Genomic DNA, 23404 nt, shown 5'->3' with positions numbered 1-23404 from the left:
CTGGAGCAGGTTTTTGTCCAGGATGTACATTGCTGCATTCATCTTTCCCTCAATCCTGACTAGTCTCCCAGTTCCTGCCGCTGAAAAATGTCCCCACAGCATGATGCCGCCACCACCACCATGCTTTACTGTAGGGATGGTGCCTGGTTTACTCTTTGGCATTCACGCCAAAGAGTTCAATCTTTGCTTCATCAGAGCAAATAATTTTGTTTCTCATGCTCTGAGAGTCCTTCAGGTGCCTTTTGGCAAACTCCAGGTGGGCTGCCATGTGCCATTTACTAAGGAGTGGCTTCTGTCTGGCCACTCTACCATACAGGCCTCATTAGTGGATTGCTGGAGGGTAAAGGCCCTTTTTCATCAACTGCTCAGTTTAGATGGGCGGCCAGCTCTAGGAATAGTCATGGTGGATGTGGACGTCTTCCGTTTACAGATGATGGAGGCCACTGTGCTCACTGAGACCTTCAAAGCAGGAGAAATGTTCCTGTACCCTTCCCCAGATTTGTGCCTCAAGACAATCTTGTCTCCGAGGTCTACAGACAATTCCTTTGACTTCATTACACTGAGCATTCTTGAGAAGATCAGTGGAAACAGGATGCACCTGAGCTCAATTTTGAGCTTCATGGCAAAGGCTGTGAATCCTTATGTACATGTAATTTGTTAGCTTTGTCTATTTTTAATAAATTTGCAAAAATCTAAATCTAGAATTTTGAGGAAAAAAAATTGTCATCCTTTTTGGAATAAGGCTGTAACATAAAATGTGAAAAAAGTAAAGTGCTGTGACTACTTTCTGGATGTACCATATATGAAACCATGAGGGGACAATGCCCCTTTTGTCAACAGAGGCCCATGGTCTCAGATTTGGAGGTAGACATCCTCACCCTGTGATAATGTTCATTTTTTTAAACCGTTACTGAGTTTTTCTTCATTCTACTCACCCAGCCCCAAATAGCAACTCTTTCTTCATCAATGTAAGACCATCTAATGAATTCCCTGACACACAAAAAACAGATTTAGAAATGATACTCTTATGTTTAAAGGAGAATTTCACACATTTTATTCATCAGAATGGATGAAGGTGTGAACGGAGGTGATTCGACCTGTTTCTATCTTTACCTGGCTGCTGTTATCTGATCTTCCACCTCATAGGTTCCCAGGCGTTTGTAGATTTCATGCATTAACTTGTCGCCTCGGTAACCACTTCCTCTTCCATCAAAACTGGCGACGATGATTTTCTCAGTGCTGGCCAGATAGGTGGACCAACTTACTCTGTAGAGATAATTCACTTCCTGACTACAAGGGCCGCCGTACCTGGAAGGTCAGGGTCACATCAGTGTTTCAGCCCACTTTTGAAAATGCACTTCTCATTTATTTATTTTATTGCATTGAAAAGGAATTCTTACACATCTATCAGTAAGGGGTACTTCTTGGATTCAACAAAACCTGGAGGCAAAACCATCTGGTACCAAAGATCTGTCAAAAATAAGAACACCCACAAAAAGATGTGAAGTACTATCCCCAAGTTTATGGTACTTTGTTAAGAATTACTTTTTGCCTACCGTATTGTCCCAGTCTGATGGTGCCACGTTGCACAGTCGGCATTTGGATCTCAGATATCCGGCTGCGAAAGATATTATTGTCTTCCAGAACTTTCACCTCTAAAGATGTAAACATAGACAAGCCTCTAAGAAATACAAATTTCTCCTGTTAAGTATTGTTTCAGAACGGTACTCGTGATAGCAGATTCCTCAACAAAGGCCCAAAATGTTCAGTCTTTGTAAGGAAAAGTTTTAAATTAGATTAGTAATTAGTAGATTGGCATAAAGCATCACTTTTATGCCAGTCTGCTTAAAAATATAATGATTAATATTGCAGATCATAAGACAAAACAAAAGCACTTGTAGGTGATATAAGATTTTGACTTTTAGCTTGTAAATTCATTCACATTAGTTATATCATGCATTTAGATTATATTCCAAAACTGTCACTTTTGAGCCTCTGAAAAAGTTGTGGTCTCCAGTTATGTTTGAATCTGTAGGCAAATGCACAGTTGTGTTGATTTGGACTTGAGACCTACTTTGTTGAACATCAAATATTGATGAACAGGCAGAGGCACTGGAACTTTACATTTAGGTACACCTTGGTGTGGTTCTCTTTCTATCCGTCTCCATTGATGTTGCTGGTTTTAATCTCAGATCTTCTTCAACCCCTCCCTCCTACGGTGTGCTACAAGGTTCTGTCCTTGGGCCTTCACTGTTTCTGTTGCTCACTCTTCAACTCATCATGAGTGCTGATAAAGATGCTTCATATTATTGTTATACAGATTATATCCACTTATATTTCCCTTTTCTATCACAAAATGTCTCTCAAGTACAAATTTTACAAAGGTGGATCCTGGATAGCTCATAATTAATTACCTTATTCAGGTCCCATCTTATCTTAGGGACCTCATAGTACCATATCACCCTAATAGAGCGCTTCGCTCTCAGACTGCAGGCTTACTTGTAGTTCCTAGGGTTTGTAAGAGTAGAATGGGAGGCAGAGCCTTCAGCTTTCAGGCTCCTCTCCTGTGGAATCAGCTGCCAATTCAGATCAGGGAGACAGACACCCTCTCTACTTTTAAGATTAGGCTTAAAACTTTCCTTTTTGCTAAAGCTTATAGTTAGGGCTGGATCAGGTGACCCTGAACCATCCCTTAGTTATGCTGCTAAGTGTTTCTTTCTCTTTTTGCTCTGTATGCACCACTCTGCATTTAATCATTAGTGATTGATCTCTGCTCCCCTCCACAGCATGTCTTTTTCCTGGTTCTCTCCCTCAGCCCCAACCAGTCCCAGCAGAAGACTGCCCCTCCCTGAGCCTGGTTCTGCTGGAGGTTTCTTCCTGTTAAAAGGGAGTTTTTCCTTCCCACTGTTGCCAAGTGCTTGCTCACAGGGGGTTGTTTTGACCGTTGGGGTTTTTATGTAATTATTGTATGGCTTTTGCCTTACAATATAAAGCGCCTTGGGGCAACTGTTTGTTGTGATTTGGCGCTATATAAATAAAATTGATTTGATTTGATTTATGAATGAAAGAAGTCCTTGTTTGTGTCTCAGTCAGTTTTGTTCCAAAGGTAAATTCAAACCTTGGTTCACTTGCTACTTTTGTTAAGTCTAATGATGCAGCCAGGTCCTTTGATGCTCACACTTACCGTCGTGATCTTGCTTTTATCACTTCTAAAATATTGATAAGCTGAACTCTATTATTGTGTCACCTTCAGAAATGGAGATTGTCTTTCATGATTTTGTTTCATCTTTGAATTACTGCCATTCTTTTTTCATTTGCCAACATATTGGAATTATTGCCAACAGTTGAAATTACCTTGAAATGAACTTGTGCGAGAGTTTCTTTCATTTCCAAAGCCTAGTTCTGGAGGAAACTAAGGCCACTGCTGGTGTATAAATAAATTTGAAGTTCTTGACTTTTTAGCATGTAACCATTGATATTTTGCTGAAGAGATATTTTCATCAAAAAGGTAGTTTCACTTCCTTCTTGGTATTTTCATCAAGTCACACTCAGCATATTGCATTTGCATCATCTCAGTTCAACCAACTGTAAATGGGTACCAGCCTTGGCTAGGGAAGTACAGTATCTTGGTGTCATGGACTGGTGTCACCTCTAGAAGTTGTGGAGTCTCATCCGCTTAAGACAAGAATTTTTGTGGCTAAACACCAGGCTGATGGGCCTGAACAGCGCTTCCTCTCTTTTTTGAAGGAAGAATAGTTTTTTTGTTTTGTTGACCCAGAACACTGATTTATTTAACTGACTGGTCAGCGCAGTTCCTAATGGGGAGTATAAAATGTACTGTTTTTGGTCACTTGGCAAAAACAGGTGGGGCTAGGAAAAACAATGGATTGTCATCAGTGTTGATGAAGAAGGTTGGCCTATCTTGCTGAGATTAAATTCAGGAGCGGTGTGGTATGTTTGCATGGAAAGGCTTACTGCTTTGCAGATAATGCTGTCAACTTTGCGGAATCAATGGATACTCTTGACTGCAGTACTTGAGAAGCTGAACAAGGAGTCAGAGTTTCCGATTCTCCTGGATCAAGACTAAGAGCCAAGCCTTTAATGACTACTTGGACTTGGCCACCCACCAGAATTGTATCTGGATGAGGTGAGATATTCAGTTATCTCAGCAGTGACGTTCACATGGCCGGGTCCTTCGCTTTTGAACTCAGAGATGTGTTGTGGCTGGCGTGCCTGGCTGGCTTTTGTGTGTCTTTTGTTTCTGTCTTTTGGTTTCCTCCCAGGTGGTGCGCATTTGGGACTGAGTGGCTGTGTAGCTGAGTTTATCAGGACCTCACCCTGATCACCTGAGGCTGATCACGTGCAGCTCGTCAGGACTCACAGCTGTGGTGCATCTACATGGATTGGAACATGGTAGCATTTAAGTCTGGAGTACACAGTGTGTATTTGCCAGAGACTCGACCTTGTGACCAGACGGGTGAGATCATTGTCTCAAGAGCCATCTCATCATCAGTGGATGCAGAGAACGTCCAGGTTTGATGCATGGTCTGTGAAAGAGGAGGGGGTGAGGTCTCACACTCGTCAGCACACTTCCTGAGGTACGTTAGATTTTGTGACTAACATTTATACAGTCAGTAAATGTGGTGTCCCTCACACCTTATTGTATTGAGCTGTTATGTTGGTCGTTTTAATTAGCTTCCACTGCAGTGAGTTTGTGAACAGGATGTTCCATGCCTGCAGGGTGGGAAGCTGATTAGTAATTAAGCCAGGAAGTGTTTGCTGTTTGTACACCTTTGAGCGTTCTCTCTGTGTGTTGAGTGTGGACTCACAAGATGATTTCTTCATTCACAGACTCGGTTTGTCGCGGCCACCTGGGGGGTGTCGGCGGGGTCCTGGGGTCCGAACTGGTTCTGGCTCCGGACCGTTAGCGCTGCTGGGAGCGCACCGCAATCCACCACGCCAGACCGCGCACTTTTATATTTATCACATCACTGTTATGTTCATTAAACTCTGTTATCCTTTGTACCGTGCTCTGTTTATTTTATACTGGGTCCTTCAAACGCTGGTCGGTTCTCCGGGCTGCGTCCGACACATAACAAGATGCCTGGGAAGACCTTATGGAATCATAAAGTTGCTGGACAGAGATGTTTGGAAATATCTGTATTGTTGCAGGAGAACCAAGATCCCAGTCTTTGGGGTACAGGAGCTTCCGGTCTTACTACAAGGTTGTAAAATGTGGACACTAACCAGTGACTAAAGGTGAAGACTACATGTCTTTGGTACCAGGTCTATTTAGGCATCTTTGGGTACTGCTGGAATGAATGTATATGAAACAGTTTCTTAGGGAGACTCAGATATACTTGCACTGTGAGGGAGTTTCAGCTACAACTTTTTGGCCATGATCCAGACAGTAGGTGCCTCAGTGCTAAGATCACAGCAACTGCGAAAGCTGAAGGGGGCGTCTGTGTTTCACCTCAACCAGAACACTGGTCCAGTTGCCTGCCAGAACTGTTGTCATCCAGGAGCCAAAGTGGTTCTGCTGCAAGGTGAACGCTGTGGGGTGTGGCAAGTGCCAAGGGGTGCAGCCAGAAAGCTTTTTATGGAATTCTATAATTGCAAAATATGTTTGCGATTGAATACATTTTTATGAAACCTAGAAACAACATTTAATGGCCAAAGTGGAGCAGGCAGGAAATATAACAAGCATAACTTATTTTTTACTCATTGGAAGATGAAGATGAGACATTTTGGGCACGGTGGAGGTAAGCATGTTGAAGGCCCGAATTCCACTTATTTAGTGTCTCCTATTATTAAGGAGATTAAACTTGTTCAGCACAAAATGGTTAGTTTTTGATGGCGTTGTCAAAAACACAAGTGCAGTTTATTAATGTAACTAATTTCATAGCTTACCTGTAGAGTTAACGTTATCCATCAGAGAATAGTACGGAATGCCAGGACCTTTGCATACAAGTTACAATAATGTTAATTTTTCTTTACATATGATGCAAACGCTGCTGTATTGTCAGCTAAAATAAAAAAAAATAAAAAAAAATAAGGATGAACTGACCTCTGCAGTGCAGATGATAGAATGATGAATTGTGGCTGAAGTCGGCAGAATTATACTGACAGTTTTCCTTGTCTATCTCACAAGTTAGACATTTGGCCTTGTTTTCTGCTAGTCTGACATGCACATGGACACCAAAAGTTCAGTTTATGCCTTGGAATAAAAAAACAAAACAAACAAACTATAGAGTAGGGGAGCCGGGCACAGTGGATCAGAAATGTTGTTTTGTGGCAGCATAAACACATTATGCATAGGTTTAGGTCATTCTGTTGTGGGTTTAATACAGCAAGTTATTGTTTATAAGGCTGTGTTATTTATGTCTCCCCAAGTGTAATTTACAGGTGTTTAAAATTAAAAATTAAAAATTTTTGATTCACTGTGCCCCAGACACTGATTCACTGTGCCCTGTGAATTAGTCATTTCTTTAAAATTATTAAATATATGCTGATATATACAAACTATAATCCAGCAAACCACCTATATAATGTGTGAGTGTCTTATATAGTGATATAAGTCCTTCAGAAACTATTATAAATACAACTGTCATCATTTCTGTTCAAATGTGAAAACAGTTTTTTATATACACAAATTAAAGAAATAATTCATGAAAAAATAAATGTATATGCTTCAACAAGTAATATTTGTCATCACTTGATACTCGGCTTAGTAAATCACTTTCTAGACCGTGCTCTGATTCACTGTGCCCTGGGTGCATGAAAATTCAGTAAGGTACGTATGTCTTCTATAACATATTCCAACTCTAAAGTAGAACTCTACTAGTGTATACTAAGTGATATCTAAATATCTAAAAAAAAAAAAAAAAAAAAAAAAAAGAGTAGAATAGAATAGAGTAGAGCCACTTAGGTGCCTGGTCTTGAGAACCAGGGATGGTAGGTTGAAAAGCTTGTGACACACGAGTCATGTTATCAAATAGTCTGGAGAAGACATAACACATGCTCATCAGTAGGACAGGGTACACTCTAAGAAATAAAATGTTGAATTTAATTGATAAAGTTAAGGTAACTTTTTCCACATAACTTTGTCAATTAAATGCAACACAATATTGGGATTTAAGTAATAATGTTTCATTTGATTTAATTAATGTCAATGACAATGTTGTTTTGCACTTAATTAACAATGTTATGTGGAAAAAGTTACCTTAACTTTATCAATGAAATTCAACATTTAATGCCTAAGAGTGTATGTTTCATTTCTAAGAGTGCAGTCTTCTAAGTAATAACAATTTTTTGGGCCACCTTACCTCTGTTGTGAGAAATCAATACAAAGACACCAACATCCACAAAATTTACTTTTGATAGGAAAAAACTGACTTCACTTGCCACTTAGTTTTACCCCCAATGTATCCAAAAACAAAACACTAATTTATAAGGGGGATGTCTTTATGCATAAATATATGGCCTAACTGCTGCAAATTTATATGTAGTTTTGCAGATATAGCTACTGATTCACTGTGCCCTGTGATTCACCGTGCCCCGGTTTCCCCTATAAAAGAATTCAAACCTTACAGGTACTTGTAAACATTCCTTCCTCCTGGCCTTTCTCCATCTTGGTTACTGGAATAATATCTGCAGAAAATGGGTGATATTGTTGGGTTGAGCAGTTAAGAGGAATTCAGGTCACAGGACATTATAAACACGTAACTGTTTCCACATTTCGTTCCTCTCCCGAGCTATTTTATTTATGACATGCAGGGATACCAGAGTTTCCACACATGTTGTCAATGGAAAATGTGCGGAAAGGTTTAGAAGGCACACAGTGTTTCCATAATGATTCAGCTATGAAAGTGCAGTGAGGACATTCCTCTGACTGGGTCATTATAAAGAAAGCTGCAGTCAATCAGTGGAACACACACTTACTCAATACTGACATGCAATGTGGCAATATTCCACCAAAATGTAACTACATAACACATTATTAACTTACTGCTCTTATTTAATCCAATTTACATGCACGTACCAGTGACAAGTACTTACACAGCATCTTCAGTTACTTTCAGGATGCTAATAACTTCCCATTCTCCCTCAGTGATTGCCATTGCCACACCCTGCATGAGTGAATCACATTCATGAGAAAAATCTGACACAAATGATGAGGAATTTTGTGCAGGAGTGAAAATTGTACTATTATGTGAACGTTTGTCTGTCTGTTTGTTCTCCAACTCCTACCAGATCCTTTGTATAATTTTCATCATACTTTGTAAGTGGTCGAGCTGGGAATTGCCCTTAAAGGGTTAGTTGGTGCAAAGGTCAAGATTTTGGGGGACAAAGGTCAAAACTGAAGCTTTTCCACTCTGATTTGCAACAAAGCTGACACACGTATGTCAACAGGTTTTGGAAATGCAGCTGAGATCAAATTTACCACCGATCAATCATTGGGGCCAAAGGTCACACTGACATGCACCAAACCTGGCACACATACATAGGTGGATTCTGAAACTCCCCAAGCGATATCAAATTTACTAAAGGTCAACCATTGATGTCAAGGTCTTCAGACTTAAAGGTCAAAATGTAGGTTGTTTTTTTTTTTTTTGCTCTGATTTGTATCAAACTTGGCACACACAAGGAGGTGGGATCTGGAATTTCACAGGTAAGATCAAATTTTCCAAAGGTCAACCACTGGACTCAAGGTCACTGGGGTCAAAGGTCAAAATTGTCTGTGTTATTTTGGATTTGCAAACCTTAGTCACATGATGAATGTGTTTGTATCCTTTGGTGTTGCTCATCAGCAGGTAGTAGCTCTTCTTGTCAGCAGCAAAAACTGGTGGTGGAGGTGAGAACTGTGGACAACATGCAACACGTGAGTGAATGTGTTCTGAGCAATGCAGTGGAATCAAATTGTAGTCCACTGTGGAGCAGGCGTACCCGTCCTATCCATGCGGTGCTCTTTTCTTCATGCATCTGAAAACAGTGAAGACAAGTGATCAGATTTGAGATACTCCTTAAATCTTGTTTAAACTTCATTCACCTTTCAAGAGCAATAAAATGCAAATTCAGCTTGACATGATCAGCTTCAGAAACCTGAAGCCACATCTTGATGCCCATGGTATGAAGTGCACTGCACAAATGCTTTTGGGGCATTTCCAACTCCACTTTGCTGTTGAGACTGGGCCTCATGTATCAAAGTTGCGCACTTGTGGTGTAAATTTACGGTGTAAATGTGAAGTACACCAAAGTTGCCGTGACATGTATCAAGCAGTATGCACCTGCCCATTTCCGGCATACGCCTGACGTGACCTTGATAAATGCGGCGGGTGGAAACGATCGTAATTATAATAAACGCGCCCATAAATATTCAGACTCCACTTCAGACACACCCTCATTTTACAACATGGAAGCCAGGAAGACGGCAAAGAAAAAGAACTCCACCAATCACAACGCGTGCCAATAGAGCGTCAAAAGCGGCCGTTGTATCAATTGTTTTGTAGTATAATCAAAAAAGTGTTACAGTGGTCCCTCATTTATCGCGGGAGTTAAGTCCTAAAAAATAGCCCGTAATACGCGAAACTGCGACGTAGTCAGTGTTATTTTTTACAATTATTATAGACGTTTCAAAGCTGTAAAACCCCTCACTACACACTTTATACACTTTCTCAATCAGGCATGAACATTTTCTCACTTTTCTCTCGTGTGTAAACACTCTCAAAGTTCAAACCTTAGTAGAAAAATAAGAGTTTTCAGGCCCAAACATTTGTTTGAGAAATAAAAATAGAATGTTTTCCTATAAATAATTATGATGGCTTTTAGAACTAATGAATTTAATTTTAACGATCAACGTACGAGGTTGGACACATAAGAAATTATTAATAGTGACTGACCAGTATTTCACTGATCGCGCCTCTTCGTCCTGACACCGCGCCTTTTTCCACTCACATCTCGCTGCAGGTGTCTGTTTCCGAGTGACAAACACAGTTATGAGTAGTTGTTGGCGCTCTTTTTTCTTCTGGGCGAGAAGATTCTTATAAACAGACACGCAGACCACAATGCACTGTAAAAGAAAAGGCATGCAAAACTGGACTAAATACTCCGCGAGACTGCGAGGCCGCGAAAGGTGAACCACGTTATAGCGAGGGACCATTGTATTCTCTTTTCACATGTCAATAATTCTTGACGTGGATATTTACTCGCTCAATTAATAAGACACGCCTAATTTGTCAGATTTCTTTATTTTTTAAATGTATTTCTTTATTTATTTTATTGTGACAAACGAATGGAGATGACAAAACCTGATTGCAGCACGGGTGAAGGGAATGACAACACTACAGTTGTAATTATCAATTTCATTGTTTAAAACGATCACACCACATAAAGTTAAGCTCAGCGCTGCTCTGGCTCCAGGCTGTGGAGAAAAAGGCGAGCAGCACTTTCTTTGCAGTCAGCGCTGTGGCCACGGATCGTGCTCGATAGACCAACAATTTGTATTAATTATTATGTAGTATAATCAGGAAAGTGTTATTTATGTAACATATGCATTGATTTGTATGATGGCACTGTTTATCATGTTGATCAGTTTCATTTTTATGTGGATTCCAGCGCTGGTTCATTTTGGTGTATAATTTACGCCACCTCTCGACCTGGTGTATATTTTCAGCGCAGCGTACGCCAACGACCACATTGATAAATGCCAAGTAGCACAGCCGTTTTGGCGTACCCCCCATATACGCTCAAATATCGCCGTACGCATGTTGATACATGAGGCCCGCTGGGCCTCATGTATCAAAGTTGCGCACTTGTGGCGTAAATTTACGGTGTAAATTTGAAATACACCAAAGTTGCCGTGACATGTATCAAGCAGTGCGCACCTGCCCATTTCTGGCGTACGCCTGACAAGATCTTGATAAATGCGGCGGGTGGAAACGATCGTAATTATAATAAACACACCCATAAATATTCAGAATCCGCCTCAGACACACCCTCGTTTCATGACATGGAAGCCAGGAAGACGGCAAATAATAAGAACTTCACCAATCACGACGCGTGCCAATACAGCACCAAAAGCGGCCGTTGTATCAATTGTTTTGTAGTATAATCAAAAAAGTGTTACAGTGGTCCCTCATTAATCGCTGGAGTTACGTTCTAAAAAATAGCCCGTAATACGAGAAACTGCGACGTAGTCAGCATTATTTTTTACAATTATTATAGACGTTTTAATGCTGTAAAACCCCTGTAAAACCACTTTATACACTTTCACAATCAGGCATTAACATTCTCTCACTTTTCTCTCGTGTGTTCAAACCTTAGTAGGAAAATAAACCAGACTGTTTTCAGGCCCAAACATTTGTTTGAGAAATAAAAACAGAACGTTTATCTATAAATAATAATGATAGCATTTAGAACTAACGAATTTAATTTTAATGATCCACGTATGAGGTCGGACACATAAGAAATTATTAATAGTGTCTGACCAGTATTTCACTGATCGGGCCGCCGCGCCTTTTTCCACTTGCTCACTGCAGCAGGTGTCTGTGTCCGTGTGACAAACACAGTTATGAGTAGTTGTTGGCGCTCTTTCTTCGTCTGGGCGAGAGGATTCTTATAAACAGACACGCAGAACACAGAACACTGTAAAAAAAAATTAATAGCATGCAAAATTGGACTAAATACTCCGCGGGACTGCGAGGCCGCATTATAGCGAGGGACCGCACTGTATTCTCTTTTCACATCAATAATTCCTGACATGTGGATATTTGCTTGCTCAATCAATAAGACACGCCTAATTTGTCTGATTTCTTTATTTTAAAATGTATTTCTTTATTTATTTTATTGTGACAAACGAATGGAGACGACAATAGCCTACCTGATTGCAGCACGGGCGAATTAAGGGGATGACAACACTACAGTTGTAATGATCATTTTCATTGTCTAAAACAATCACACCACAAAAAGTTAAGCTCAGCACTGCTCTGGCTCCAGGCTCAACGTCTGGAGAAAAAGGTGAGCAGCGCATTCTTTGCGGTCAGCGCTGTGGCCACGGATCGTGCTCCATAACAATCCCGCAAAAGCGGGATTTGTATTGATTATTATGTAGTATAATCAGGAAAGTGTTATTTATGTAACATATGCATTGATTTGTATAATGGCACTGTTTATCATGTTGATCATATTCATTTTTATGTGGATTCCAGCGCTGGTTCATTTTGGTGTATAATTTACACCACCTCTCGACCTGGTGTATATTTTCAGCGCAGCGTACGCCTACGACCATATTGATACATGCCAAGTAGCGCAGCCGTTTTGGTGTACACCCCATATACGCTCAAATATCGCAGTACGCAACGTTGATACATGAGGCCCATTGTGTGCAATCTGAGCACAACGTAAGGCACAGGGTGCAAAATGTCAAGTAATCAATCACAACATGAAGCACACCAATCAGACTGATCTGACATTGCCTTAAAGATCCAGGGACACCGGAACCTGGTGCATTGCTATTTAGACTGTAGCCTGAATTGAGAGGTTTTCAGGAAAGGAAACTGATCTGGGTGCAGTGTCAAAGTGTGTGAGTGGATAATTTATGGGAGCAGTAAGGTGAAATTTGATATTTTTCCATTAGTGTTTGCTTTAAATTTGTTGTCAATTTTGTTTGGAGGTTATGGTTTCGGTTGCGTCCGTTTGTTTGTTTGTTGGTTTGTTGGTTGGTTTGTTAGGAGGATTACTCAAAAAAATCCATCCAATCGTAGGGCAAATTCACCTCACATGACACACCAAAGATTGTTTTTAGGAGTGATGTGTTACGAGTTTATTATAGTTTGCTGTGTGTTTTGAATAAATGTGTGTGGAAAATTACTTCCCGCTTTATTTTTTCCTTTCTTATTTCTGATTGTAAACCTTTATTACGTCCACCAAGGAGGTTATGTTTTCGGTCACGCCCATTTGTTTGTTGGTTGGTTGGTTGGTTTGTTAGCAGGATTACTCAAAAACTCCTCAACGGATTTCAATGAAATTTTTATCGGGGTGTGTCTTGGCCTAACTTAAAAGTCATTAAATTTTGGTAATGATCCGGAACATGATCCAGATCCAGTAATTTTTTTAAAGGATTCTTTATCATTGCAGGATAGGGCCAATTTCAACATTTTTACACCTAACTTCATGAAGGCAGCTCACAAAGGCTGAACCAAAATTAAGTTATGACCGAACAATAATTTAGCATTTGTTTCTCCTCATTGAATAAACTTATTAGAAAATAAAAAAAACTTGTCGTTCATGCAATTTCTCTTTATAAATACATTTGCTGAAGATCTAAGGGTTTAACCCTCTGAGGCCGACACCGTCGTATACGATGGCTGAGACCAAGCTTTACTAAATTATAAGTAACTTTTTAATGATATGAGATAGAAACTTACTTTTTTTTTGCTGAAAAGTTAACTCGGCGGACTTTCGAGCCACCGTCCACCATCTTTGTACTCCTCATAGAAGCTGTGTGATGATGTGAGCCATGTGAGTGTCCAATCGGAATTGGTTCACCGTCACATGGTTTTCCAAAATCCAATCGTAGGGCAGATTCACCTCACGTGACACACCAAAGATTGTTTTTAGGAGTAATGTATTACTAGTTTATTATAGTTTGCTGTGTGTTTTGAATAAATGTGTGTAGAAAATTATTTTCCGCTTTATTTTTTCCTTTCTTTTTCTAATTGTAAACCTTTATTACACTTATAAAACACAACTATAGCATATATAGTTTGAAAGTACAGGTTTTCCTGAAAAAAAAAAAAAAACAGATATAAAACTTGATTGTGGGATGCAGGGAGAGCTGTTAACAGCAATAATAAAACATTGATGCCAGGTGAGTGAACTGTCCAACTGTCCACTGCATTATGCCCTGGGGTCCGAGGGCATAAATTTTTAGGTGTCATTATTGATGAAAAAATTAATTGGAAAGCTCATATTCAGCATATTCAAATGAAGGTATCAAAGAGTATTGCAGTTTTAAATACAGTAAAGCATGTTCTCGATTGCAGAGCACTACATACTTTGTATTGTTCATTGGTTGCACCCTACTTGACTTATTGTGCTGAAGTTTGGGGCAACAATTACAAAACTACATTGCAAAAATTATTCATTCTTCAACAAAGAGCATTAAGAACAATTCATAATGCAGGTTATTGAGACCACACCAACCCATTGTTCATTAAATCTCAAATATTAAAACTTAACAATCTGATTTTGTGGTTCTGTGGTTCCACAGAATCTCATCTCTGCTGTTTGCGGACGATGTGGTTCTGTTGGCTTCCTCAAATCAGGACCTTCAGCGTGCACTGGGGCGGTTTGCAGCCGAGTGTGAAGCGTCCGGGATGAAAATCAGCACCTCCAAATCCGAGGCCATGGTTCTCGACCGGAAAAAGGTGCTTTGCCCTCTTCAGGTTGGTGGAGTGTCCTTGCCTCAAGTGGAGGAGTTTAAGTATCTCGGGGTCTTGTTCACGAGTGAGGGACGGATGGAGTGTGAGATCGATAGACGAATCGGTGCAGCATCTGCAGTGATGCGGTTGCTGTATCGGACCGTCGTGGTGAAGAGAGAGCTGAGTAGGGGGGCAAAGCTCTCGATTTACCGATTGATCTATGTTCCGATCCTCACCTATGGTCATGAGATTTGGCTCATGACCGAAAGAACAAGATCGCGAGTACAAGCGGCCGAGATGAGTTTCTTCCGCAGGGTGGCTGGGCGCTCCCTTAGAGATAGGGTGAGGAGCTCGGTCACTCGGGAGGAGCTCGGAGTCGAGCCGCTGCTCCTCCACATCAAAAGGAGTCAGTTGAGGTGGCTCGAGCATCTTTTCCGGATGCCCCCTGGACGCCTCGCTGGAGAGGTGTTCCGGGCACGTCCCACTGGGAGGAGGCCCCGGGGAAGACCCAGGACATGCTGGAGGGACTACATCTCTTGGCTGGCTTGGGAATGCCTTGGGGTTCCCCCGGAGGAGCTGGGGGAGGTGTGTGTGGATCGGGAGGTCTGGGTGGCTTTGCTTGAGCTGCTGCCCCTGCGACCCTACTCCGGATAAAGCGGAAGAAAATGGATGGAATGGATGGATATGATTTTGTTCAAGACTGTTCAATTAATGTACAAAGTGAAAAATAACCAAGTGCCATTTAGAATTCAAGAATATTTTACTGAGAGAGAGGGAAAATGTAATTTACGGTGCTTGTATCATTTTAAAATTGCTGGCGCTCCATGTGTGGCCCTAGACTATAGAATAACCTGACGGGTGAGCTCCAACGATGTCCAAATATCAATCAGTTTAAAAATCAATATAAAGAAATGATGTTTTCAAGATATGTATCTGCTGAAGTAGGTTGAGTTATGTGTGTAGCCAGTTGTAATTGTAAATTTGTTCGGTAACACTCGGATTGTGTCCTATAAGTTGAAGTGGTTGAAAATGTGAGTGGGAATAGTTGTTTTTTTTTGTTTTTTTTTGTTTCTCTGCACTCCTTTCTGATGACGAGATGATGTTACCTTTGGTTAAAGGGGTAGGCGTTAATAAGCTTTGCTTCTGCCTACACCCTTTCAAGCACACGGATGCATTGTCAATCCATTTTCTTTGCCAGTCCATTTTCTTTTCATTGTCAATCCATTTTCTTTGTCATTGTTAATCCATCTTCTTTCGTTGTAAGTTTTGTTTGTTATTATTTTGTGTGTGTGTGTTGAATAAATTAATTAATTAATTCATTCATTCAAGTGTTTTTGTTTTTGTACTTTGTGTGTTTAATTTCATCATTTGTTAATGTTGATTTTATGAACCGAATCAACATTTATTCGATCTGACTTATTACTTGTAGCAAGAAAGGTACAAAATTTGATTCATTTTATTTCTGATTTACTTGATTTGTGTGCTGCATATAATATTAAAAAGTATACTATTGCATCTTTTGATCAACTGATTAGGTATTCACATTATTTTCTGAAAATAAAAAGTCTTTGGGAACCTACGCAAGGTACTATGAAAGGTACTGTACACCTGTACTCCAATCACATGTTTTTGCATGGTCCCATTCCACTACATTGTATTTATTGAACAGTTTGCCTATTTGACTTGTTTACTTCTTACAGAAGTGTTTTTTTCTTTTCTTTTTCTTATTATGTCCGCCAAGGACGTAACATCATCAGTGTTTATTTATTTCTCTGTCTGTCTGTCTGTTAGCAAGATTATGTTAAAACTACTCTATGGATTTTGACAAAATTTTCAACACAGATACACTACCGCGTGCTGGGTAATCGGGAGAGTCGGGAGTTTTCCCGGTGGGCTGGTCCAACCTGGGGCCGTTGTGAGGGGGTGTTAACATATGCATACATATATGACCACCACTGTTAGGCTACACAGCAAGACACTTGGGCTGCTGTATCTTAAAGAGAAGAAATTAAGTGTTATAAATGTTTTACAATCATGAAAATTCACAAGAAAATAACTTAAGACTGCTTCTTTTGCAACGCTGTTGTCTTTTCCAAAGCCTAAGGTAGGGACATACCATTACACGTTTAACACCCCTATGCATTCATTACAGTTAGTTCAGTCCAACCAAGCCCTGTGCGCCCAGATGGGACTTGCGCTACCCATGAGTGAAAAGATGGACAGAAAAAAGCCAGGTGGAGCTGAAAAAGCTAGATTAAGAAAAAGAAAAGATTTGGAGGAAGATGCTGCCAAGTGTGCAAAGCTCATAGATATTTTTTCAAGAAGACAGAGCGAAGAGGGAAATGGTAAATAGGGCTGGGCATCAATAGGCTACGTGCCTATTATGCCCGGATGTCAGCCGTATCAACATTTGTAGTACAGTACCACCTCTTCCAGCTACTTACAGACTTCACTGACTTAAGCTGGACATACACTGTACGATATTTTCAATTGTTGTACTTGGCTCCAGCTCAAACTGTGTGACAAAACCGCAGGGTTTAAAAGTTCAGAGCACACGATTCATGGTCTCACACTGTACAGCCCGATGCTCTGATGCGATCTGACTGTTCACATTGTACGTTCAAAAACCACACGTCGTAGTGGTGTTTCCAAAAGCAAAACGTAACAGAAGTTTTTTTTTTCTTTAAAAAAAATGTATTTCATGCCTATCAGCGCACACAGTGAGTGAAATCAGGTGGGGGAGACTGAATGTATATGGACGTGCGCGCACACACAGGAGACAGCAACATGATTCACGAGAGGATGGTAAAAAAAGAAAACATAAACATTCATAACAGGTGCTGCTACTTACACTGTTGTATAAATAAACTATATTTCATACGGTCTTACAGCTGTGCTCATCTGTCGTAAATCCTGTTGTCTGCTGTGTGTGCGCATATACACTCAACAAAAATATAAACGCAACACTTTTGGTTTTGCTCCCATTTTGTATGAGATGAACTCAAAGATCTAAAACTTTTTCCACATACACAATATCACCATTTCCCTCAAATATTGTTCACAAACCAGTCGAAATCTGTGATAGTGAGCACTTCTCCTTTGCTGAGATAATCCATCCCACCTCACAAGTGTGCCATATCAAGATGCTGATTAGACACCATGATTAGTGCACAGGTGTGCCTTAGACTGCCCACAATAAAAGGCCACTCTGAAAGGTGCAGTTTTATCACACAGCACAATGCCACAGATGTCGCAAGATTTGAGGGAGCGTGCAATTGGCATGCTGACAGCAGGAATGTCAACCAGAGCTGTTGCTCATGTATTGGATGTTCATTTCTCTACAATAAGCTGTCTCCAAAGTCGTTTCAGAGAATTTGGCAGTACATCCAACCAGCCTCACAACTGCAGACCACGTGTAACCACACCAGCCCAGGACCTCCACATCCAGCATGTTCACCTCCAAGATCGTCTGAGACCAGCCACTCGGACAGCTGCTGAAACAATCGGTTTGCAAAACCAAAGAATTTCTGCACAAACTGTCAGAAACCATCTCAGGGGAGCTAATCTGCATGCTCGTCGTCCTCATCGGGGTCTCGACCTGACTCCAGTTCGTCGTCGTAACCGACTTGAGTGGGCAAATGCTCACATTCGCTGGCGTTTGGCACGTTGGAGAGGTGTTCTCTTCACGGATGAATTCCGGTTCACACTGTTCATGGCAGATGGCAGACAGCGTGTGTGGCGTCATGTGGGTGAGCCGTTTTCTGATGTCAATGTTGTGGATCGAGTGGCCCATGGTGGCGGTGGGGTTATGGTATGGGCAGGTGTCTGTTATGGACGAAGAACACAGGTGCATTTTATTGATGGCATTTTGAATGCACAGAGATACCGTGACGAGATCCTGAGGCCCAGAGTGGCCTTTTATTGTGGACAGTCTAAGGCACACCTGTGCACTAATCATGGTGCACAAGATATCAAGATCATCAGCATCTTGATATGGCACACCTGTGAGGTGGGATGGATTATCTCAGCAAAGGAGAAGTGCTCACTATCACAGATTTAGACTGGTTTGTGAACAATATTTGAGGGAAATGGTGATATTGTGTATGTGGAAAAAGTTTTAGATCTTTGAGTTCATCTCATACAAAATGGGAGCAAAACCAAAAGTGTTGCGTTTATATTTTTGTTGAGTGTACGTTCAGTCTCCCCCCACCTGATTCCACTCAATGTACAGACATGAACTTTAATATGATATTAGGTTATTGCGAGGGAACGCAATAAAAAAAACCACAAGACTTTACATGAGATCACTGTTTGCTCTCTCCGGTGTTTGCTCATACACAGTGTGCGAGGTAATCAGTGCGTAGACGCTTGTAGCGCTGCTTCAACAGTGGAGAACCCACACGAGTCACGACGGCCGACCAAAATAACAAACAGGTTTGATTTTCATCCGACCATATGATTCCCCATCGGGAGGTGGTCGTGAGATGTTAAACGCAGCTCGTTACTCCATGTAGACTGCACGATGCAGGACACACGATTAAGCTGAAACTCGGCGCGATCCAAAAAATTCTCGCACGAGTGAAAAATCAGCTGAAAAAGGGCCAAAAATCGCACAGTGTAAACCCAGACTTAGGTGGTGCACTGGTGAGTTAACAATACTGTTCTTGTTTTAACTAACTAACTTTTACTTTCTATTATAAGCCAACCAATTTTCACAGTCAGTCAGCACACAATGCTGGATTTAAATGCCACAGCAGAACTCTTATTATCTCTGTGCGCTGGCGGTTTGTGGGCCGGTTGGATATGAAATTCCTGGGCTGAAAAATGTTCCCAGCACGTCCCTGCAGATACATATTAGGGCATGGAAGACTCCATTAAATTTCGGAGGTGATCCAGATCTGAATCCGGATTCTGGTTCAAATTTCACTTGGTTTAGGCTTTGAAAGGATTGCGTCAAAACTACTTCATGGATTCTCAACAAATTTTCACCACTGATACATACTGGCCAAGGAAGACTCCATTAAATTTTGGAAGTGATCTGGATCCAAATTCTGGATCAAGATTTCAGTTTATATACACTTTGAAGGATTACATCAAAACTACTTTGTGGATTCTCACTAAATTTGCACCACAGATAGATAGTAGGGCATGGAAGAGGCTACTGCATTTTGGAGGTGATCTGGACCCAAACTGGCAGATGTCAGAAATCTCTGATTGCTCTTGTTTATGCACCAATAACACCAGATCAAATTCCTTGCATGTGCGAACTTACTTGGCAATAAATTCGATTCTGATTATGAATTGCTTGGCAAAGCTTGGCACTCCACCAATCATATGTGTTCCACTAGCCATCCTAGTCCATAAGCTTTCTGTTTTTGTCCCTGTGGAGAACTATAATAGCACGGGCCTGTCATCTCAGATTCCACTCCTGGTGCTACAATTAGTCACACAACTTAGACCTTATCAAAACAATTAGCTTCCTCACAGACCAACACACTGGCCAAACATGTCATGTTTCATATGTTTTTATGTGGCTATCGCCTAATTTTACCTCGTCAGGAGTCCAGCTGGACATGTTGAAATTGTAGATCTGCAGGATGAGGTGGTTTTGCATTCTATTCAGCCACTGAACGGCAATGCGCTGATCTGTCACCCACGTAACAGTGGCTAAATAATGGTCACTGAAGATGGTAAAGACAAAGATATCACACTCTGGTAATCACTTTTGCTTGCGAACAATTTAATTACCACAAGAGTAGAAATTCCATCACCTTGAGCCAATCTCTCTTGGAACAACGACTTCTGTAATGTCCGTTAAATTAGTTGTGTTCACTACAAACAGCTTAACAATGGGATTTGGAGTACCTGGCTGTACAAGAAAATAGTTTGTCACAAGAAAAGATCTTATTTATAGTGGACAAATGTAAAAAGTGTGGATGGATGTCTCACCTTTGGATAAGGGATGACAACAGTTCTTGGGTACTGATCTTCCCCATACCAGGAGTACTCTATAGTGTGGACACCTTTATCGTTGAACTCAGCAAAAGCCACAAATTGTCCGCTGGGTGACCACCAGAGACCCCGACTGGATGAAAACATCTCCTCTGAAGGGGTAAAAGTTTGAAGTTACTTTACATACTCTGATGGATGACCTCATAAAGACTTATAACAGTGAATAATTAAAGATGAAAGAAAACCTTTACTTCTTTACAAACATAGAATTTGTAATAAGTTGATATTTTTAGTATTATTAGTCCTGTTGTTCTTTTGCTATCATATATATGATCATGTATGGTATTTTCCGGAGTATAAGTCACAGCTTTTTTACTACTTATATACCAAAAATTTAAAAGTTTGTTATGAATAATAGTAATTATAATGACTATTTATAAAGAATTTTTTCAAGACTGAAAGCACACAAAAAAAAAATACAAACAATAATAAAAGCATGCCAGTTAAAAAAAAAACAAAACTCTACGACAATGCACAAAAATCTCAAATTAAAGAGCTTATAACACAGAAAAAGGTGCAACTTATACTCTGGTGTGACTTAAATACCTCTTGAAGAAGAGGCATTGTTTTTGGCAGGTGCGACTTTTACTCCGGAAAACATGATATCTAATTTTTGTTTTCATTCATTCATTCAAAATTTTCATAACTCCGTAAAATTGAATAATACTAAGTTATGAAGTTTGGGTTCTGATAGATACACGTGAGGACCAGAACCTCCTGCCTTTTCCATGCACAAAGACCATAACAAAAATGTAAAGATAAACAGGCCTAATTGTAGGGTCCTGGTGGCAACTGTTGCTTGTTAGTCTTCTTGGTAGCCATCCATGCACTGTTGCAAGGATGCATGTTGTTCATTCACAGTCGCACTCCCCACCCCTTGCTTTTCTGGTTTTGTAAATTCATTCTTTTCAAACATACTCTACAGTTACTTGTTTCCTGACTCATAGTTTGACACATACCCTCATACACCCAGTCTGGGATGCCGTTGAAGACTTTGTTCTCCTTTCCAGTGTTAGTGACTTGCTGTGGTTGACTATCGGGGCTGTTCATCACATACACATTGTTGGACCAAACAAAAGCCTGCAAGTCATAAAGACCCAAGTGTTTGTAATTCCCCATTTTATTCCACTTTTTCTTTTTCAACTACTTGGGAAAGGTGACATTCCACAGCCTAATTTATCACCTGCTTTAAGGCAGAAATGCCACCAAACATTATTTACGCATAGTCACTAGTCTATAAATCTCACCAGTTTGGTCCCTTCCGGAGCCCAGGCAAAATACTGGATGTCAGGAGGAATGTCTGAGCCACTGACAAATTCTCTGGAATGAAAAAAATCAATTTTATATATATATATATATATATATATATATATATATATATATATATATATATATATATATATACCTTGAACATTTGTGCGCATGCGTGAATGTTTTCACGCCTGTCGATTGCGTCATTTTCTGGTAAGCAGCCTTTGTGTGAGGATGGGTGTAGTCTCTCATCGGATTTTCATTGCAAGGAAAATGTCAGAACAACTGGAGCAGCGCGACTGCATCAAATTTTGCCAGAAACTGGGCGACAACCAGGTGGAAACCATTCGGAAGATTCAGACGGCTTTCGGTGACGATCCTCTGGGCATCACACAGATTAAGGAGCGGTAGAACCGCTTTAAAGATGTCTGCACAACGGTGGAGAGCGAGCCGCGCTCTGGTCGGCTATCAACATGCTGAAATGACCAGATCATTTCCAAAGTGAACGCTGTAGTGATGCGGGACCATTGTGTGACTGTCCGAGAAATTGCGGAAGAGGTGGACATCAGCACTTTTTCGGTACATTCCACTGTGACAGAAGATTTGACCATGAAAAGAGTGGCAGCAAAATTCTTTCCTGAAGCTTCTGACGGCGGAGCAAAAGCGCCTCCGTGTTGAAGTCTCACAGGACATGCTGTGACATGACCACCTCTTCCACAATTTCTCAGATAGTCACACGACTGAAAAGCCACCGAAAGCCATCTGAATCTTCCGAATGGTTTCCACCTGGCTGTCGCCCAGTTTCTGGCACAATTTGATGCAGTTGCGCTGCTCCAGTCGTTCCGCCATTTTCCTTGCAATGAAAATCCAACAAGAGACTACACCCGTCCTCACACAAAGGCTGCATACCAGCAAATGACGCAATCGACAGGCGTGAAAAAATTCACGCATGCGCACGAAGGATCAAGGTTGGCTCATGCAAGTACATGTGATTCAAATCCATCAGGTTTTTGCAAAAAATAAAAAGGTGGGATACTTTTCTAACAGATCTCATATATATATATATATATATATATATATATATATATATATATATATAAATTAGTTTTAGTGACACAATGTGGTGTGAATATTAGCTGACAATAAAGCAACAAAAATCTTACGATTTTTCCAGGTCATACAGAGAATATGAAGCTCTAAACGAGTGGCGCCACACCTGATATACCAAAAACAAAACAAAGATCATTATCTTATGGAGAATGTTAAACAGCTATAATAATACAGCATACAATAATCTGTATATGCATGTCTGTGTGTCTGTGCATTCTCTTACGTCTCTCAAGTTCTTTGGCTGATTTCCAAGAAAACTTCTGAATGACAGTGAACCTCAGCATTATGCTTAAAGGGTTAGTTTGGGTAACTGGGGTCAAACCTCAAAATTTTTGATTTTCACTTTGATGTCCACCAAGCATGGCATGCATATGCAGGTGGGATCTGGAATGGTCCAGGTGATACGAGAGCCGAGAAACCAACATCTCTTGAGAATGTGTGAAGTTTTGTCTCACTGGGTGCAATGGTTGGAAATATTGGTTTCGTAGAATGCAAAAGATGGAGAAACATGCTTTACTTTTTCTGGGTCAGGCTCAAAACATCTCAATCGTCCATTGTATCATACAGTAGTGTTCAGAATAATAGTAGTGCTATGTGACTAAAAAGATTAA

At 40.6% G+C, this 23404-nt stretch overlaps 1 protein-coding gene across 1 annotated transcript in view; it reads right to left on the bottom strand.

Annotated features, from left to right (window-relative positions):
* Window positions 1-23404, bottom strand: part of dpp4 (dipeptidyl-peptidase 4) — a 45814-nt gene that overhangs the window by 3922 nt on the left and 18488 nt on the right. The window contains exons 6-21 of the mRNA XM_034176904.1: window positions 22847-22899; window positions 21680-21752; window positions 21392-21512; window positions 20370-20524; window positions 20192-20289; window positions 19972-20101; window positions 8947-8982; window positions 8763-8861; window positions 8059-8129; window positions 7591-7650; window positions 6068-6180; window positions 5911-5958; window positions 1557-1655; window positions 1401-1470; window positions 1114-1308; window positions 936-990 (exon numbers count right to left, since the gene is read on the bottom strand). Coding sequence (XP_034032795.1) covers window positions 936-990; window positions 1114-1308; window positions 1401-1470; window positions 1557-1655; window positions 5911-5958; window positions 6068-6180; window positions 7591-7650; window positions 8059-8129; window positions 8763-8861; window positions 8947-8982; window positions 19972-20101; window positions 20192-20289; window positions 20370-20524; window positions 21392-21512; window positions 21680-21752; window positions 22847-22899 — 1476 coding nt within the window. The remainder of the gene's footprint in view (window positions 1-935; window positions 991-1113; window positions 1309-1400; window positions 1471-1556; window positions 1656-5910; window positions 5959-6067; window positions 6181-7590; window positions 7651-8058; window positions 8130-8762; window positions 8862-8946; window positions 8983-19971; window positions 20102-20191; window positions 20290-20369; window positions 20525-21391; window positions 21513-21679; window positions 21753-22846; window positions 22900-23404) is intronic.

This window comes from Thalassophryne amazonica, chromosome 1, assembly GCF_902500255.1.
Source record: "Thalassophryne amazonica chromosome 1, fThaAma1.1, whole genome shotgun sequence".
Taxonomy (NCBI): Eukaryota; Metazoa; Chordata; class Actinopteri; order Batrachoidiformes; family Batrachoididae; genus Thalassophryne; species Thalassophryne amazonica.
The sequence above is the reverse complement of the archived record's forward strand: the minus strand, read 5'-3'. Positions and strand labels throughout refer to the sequence as shown.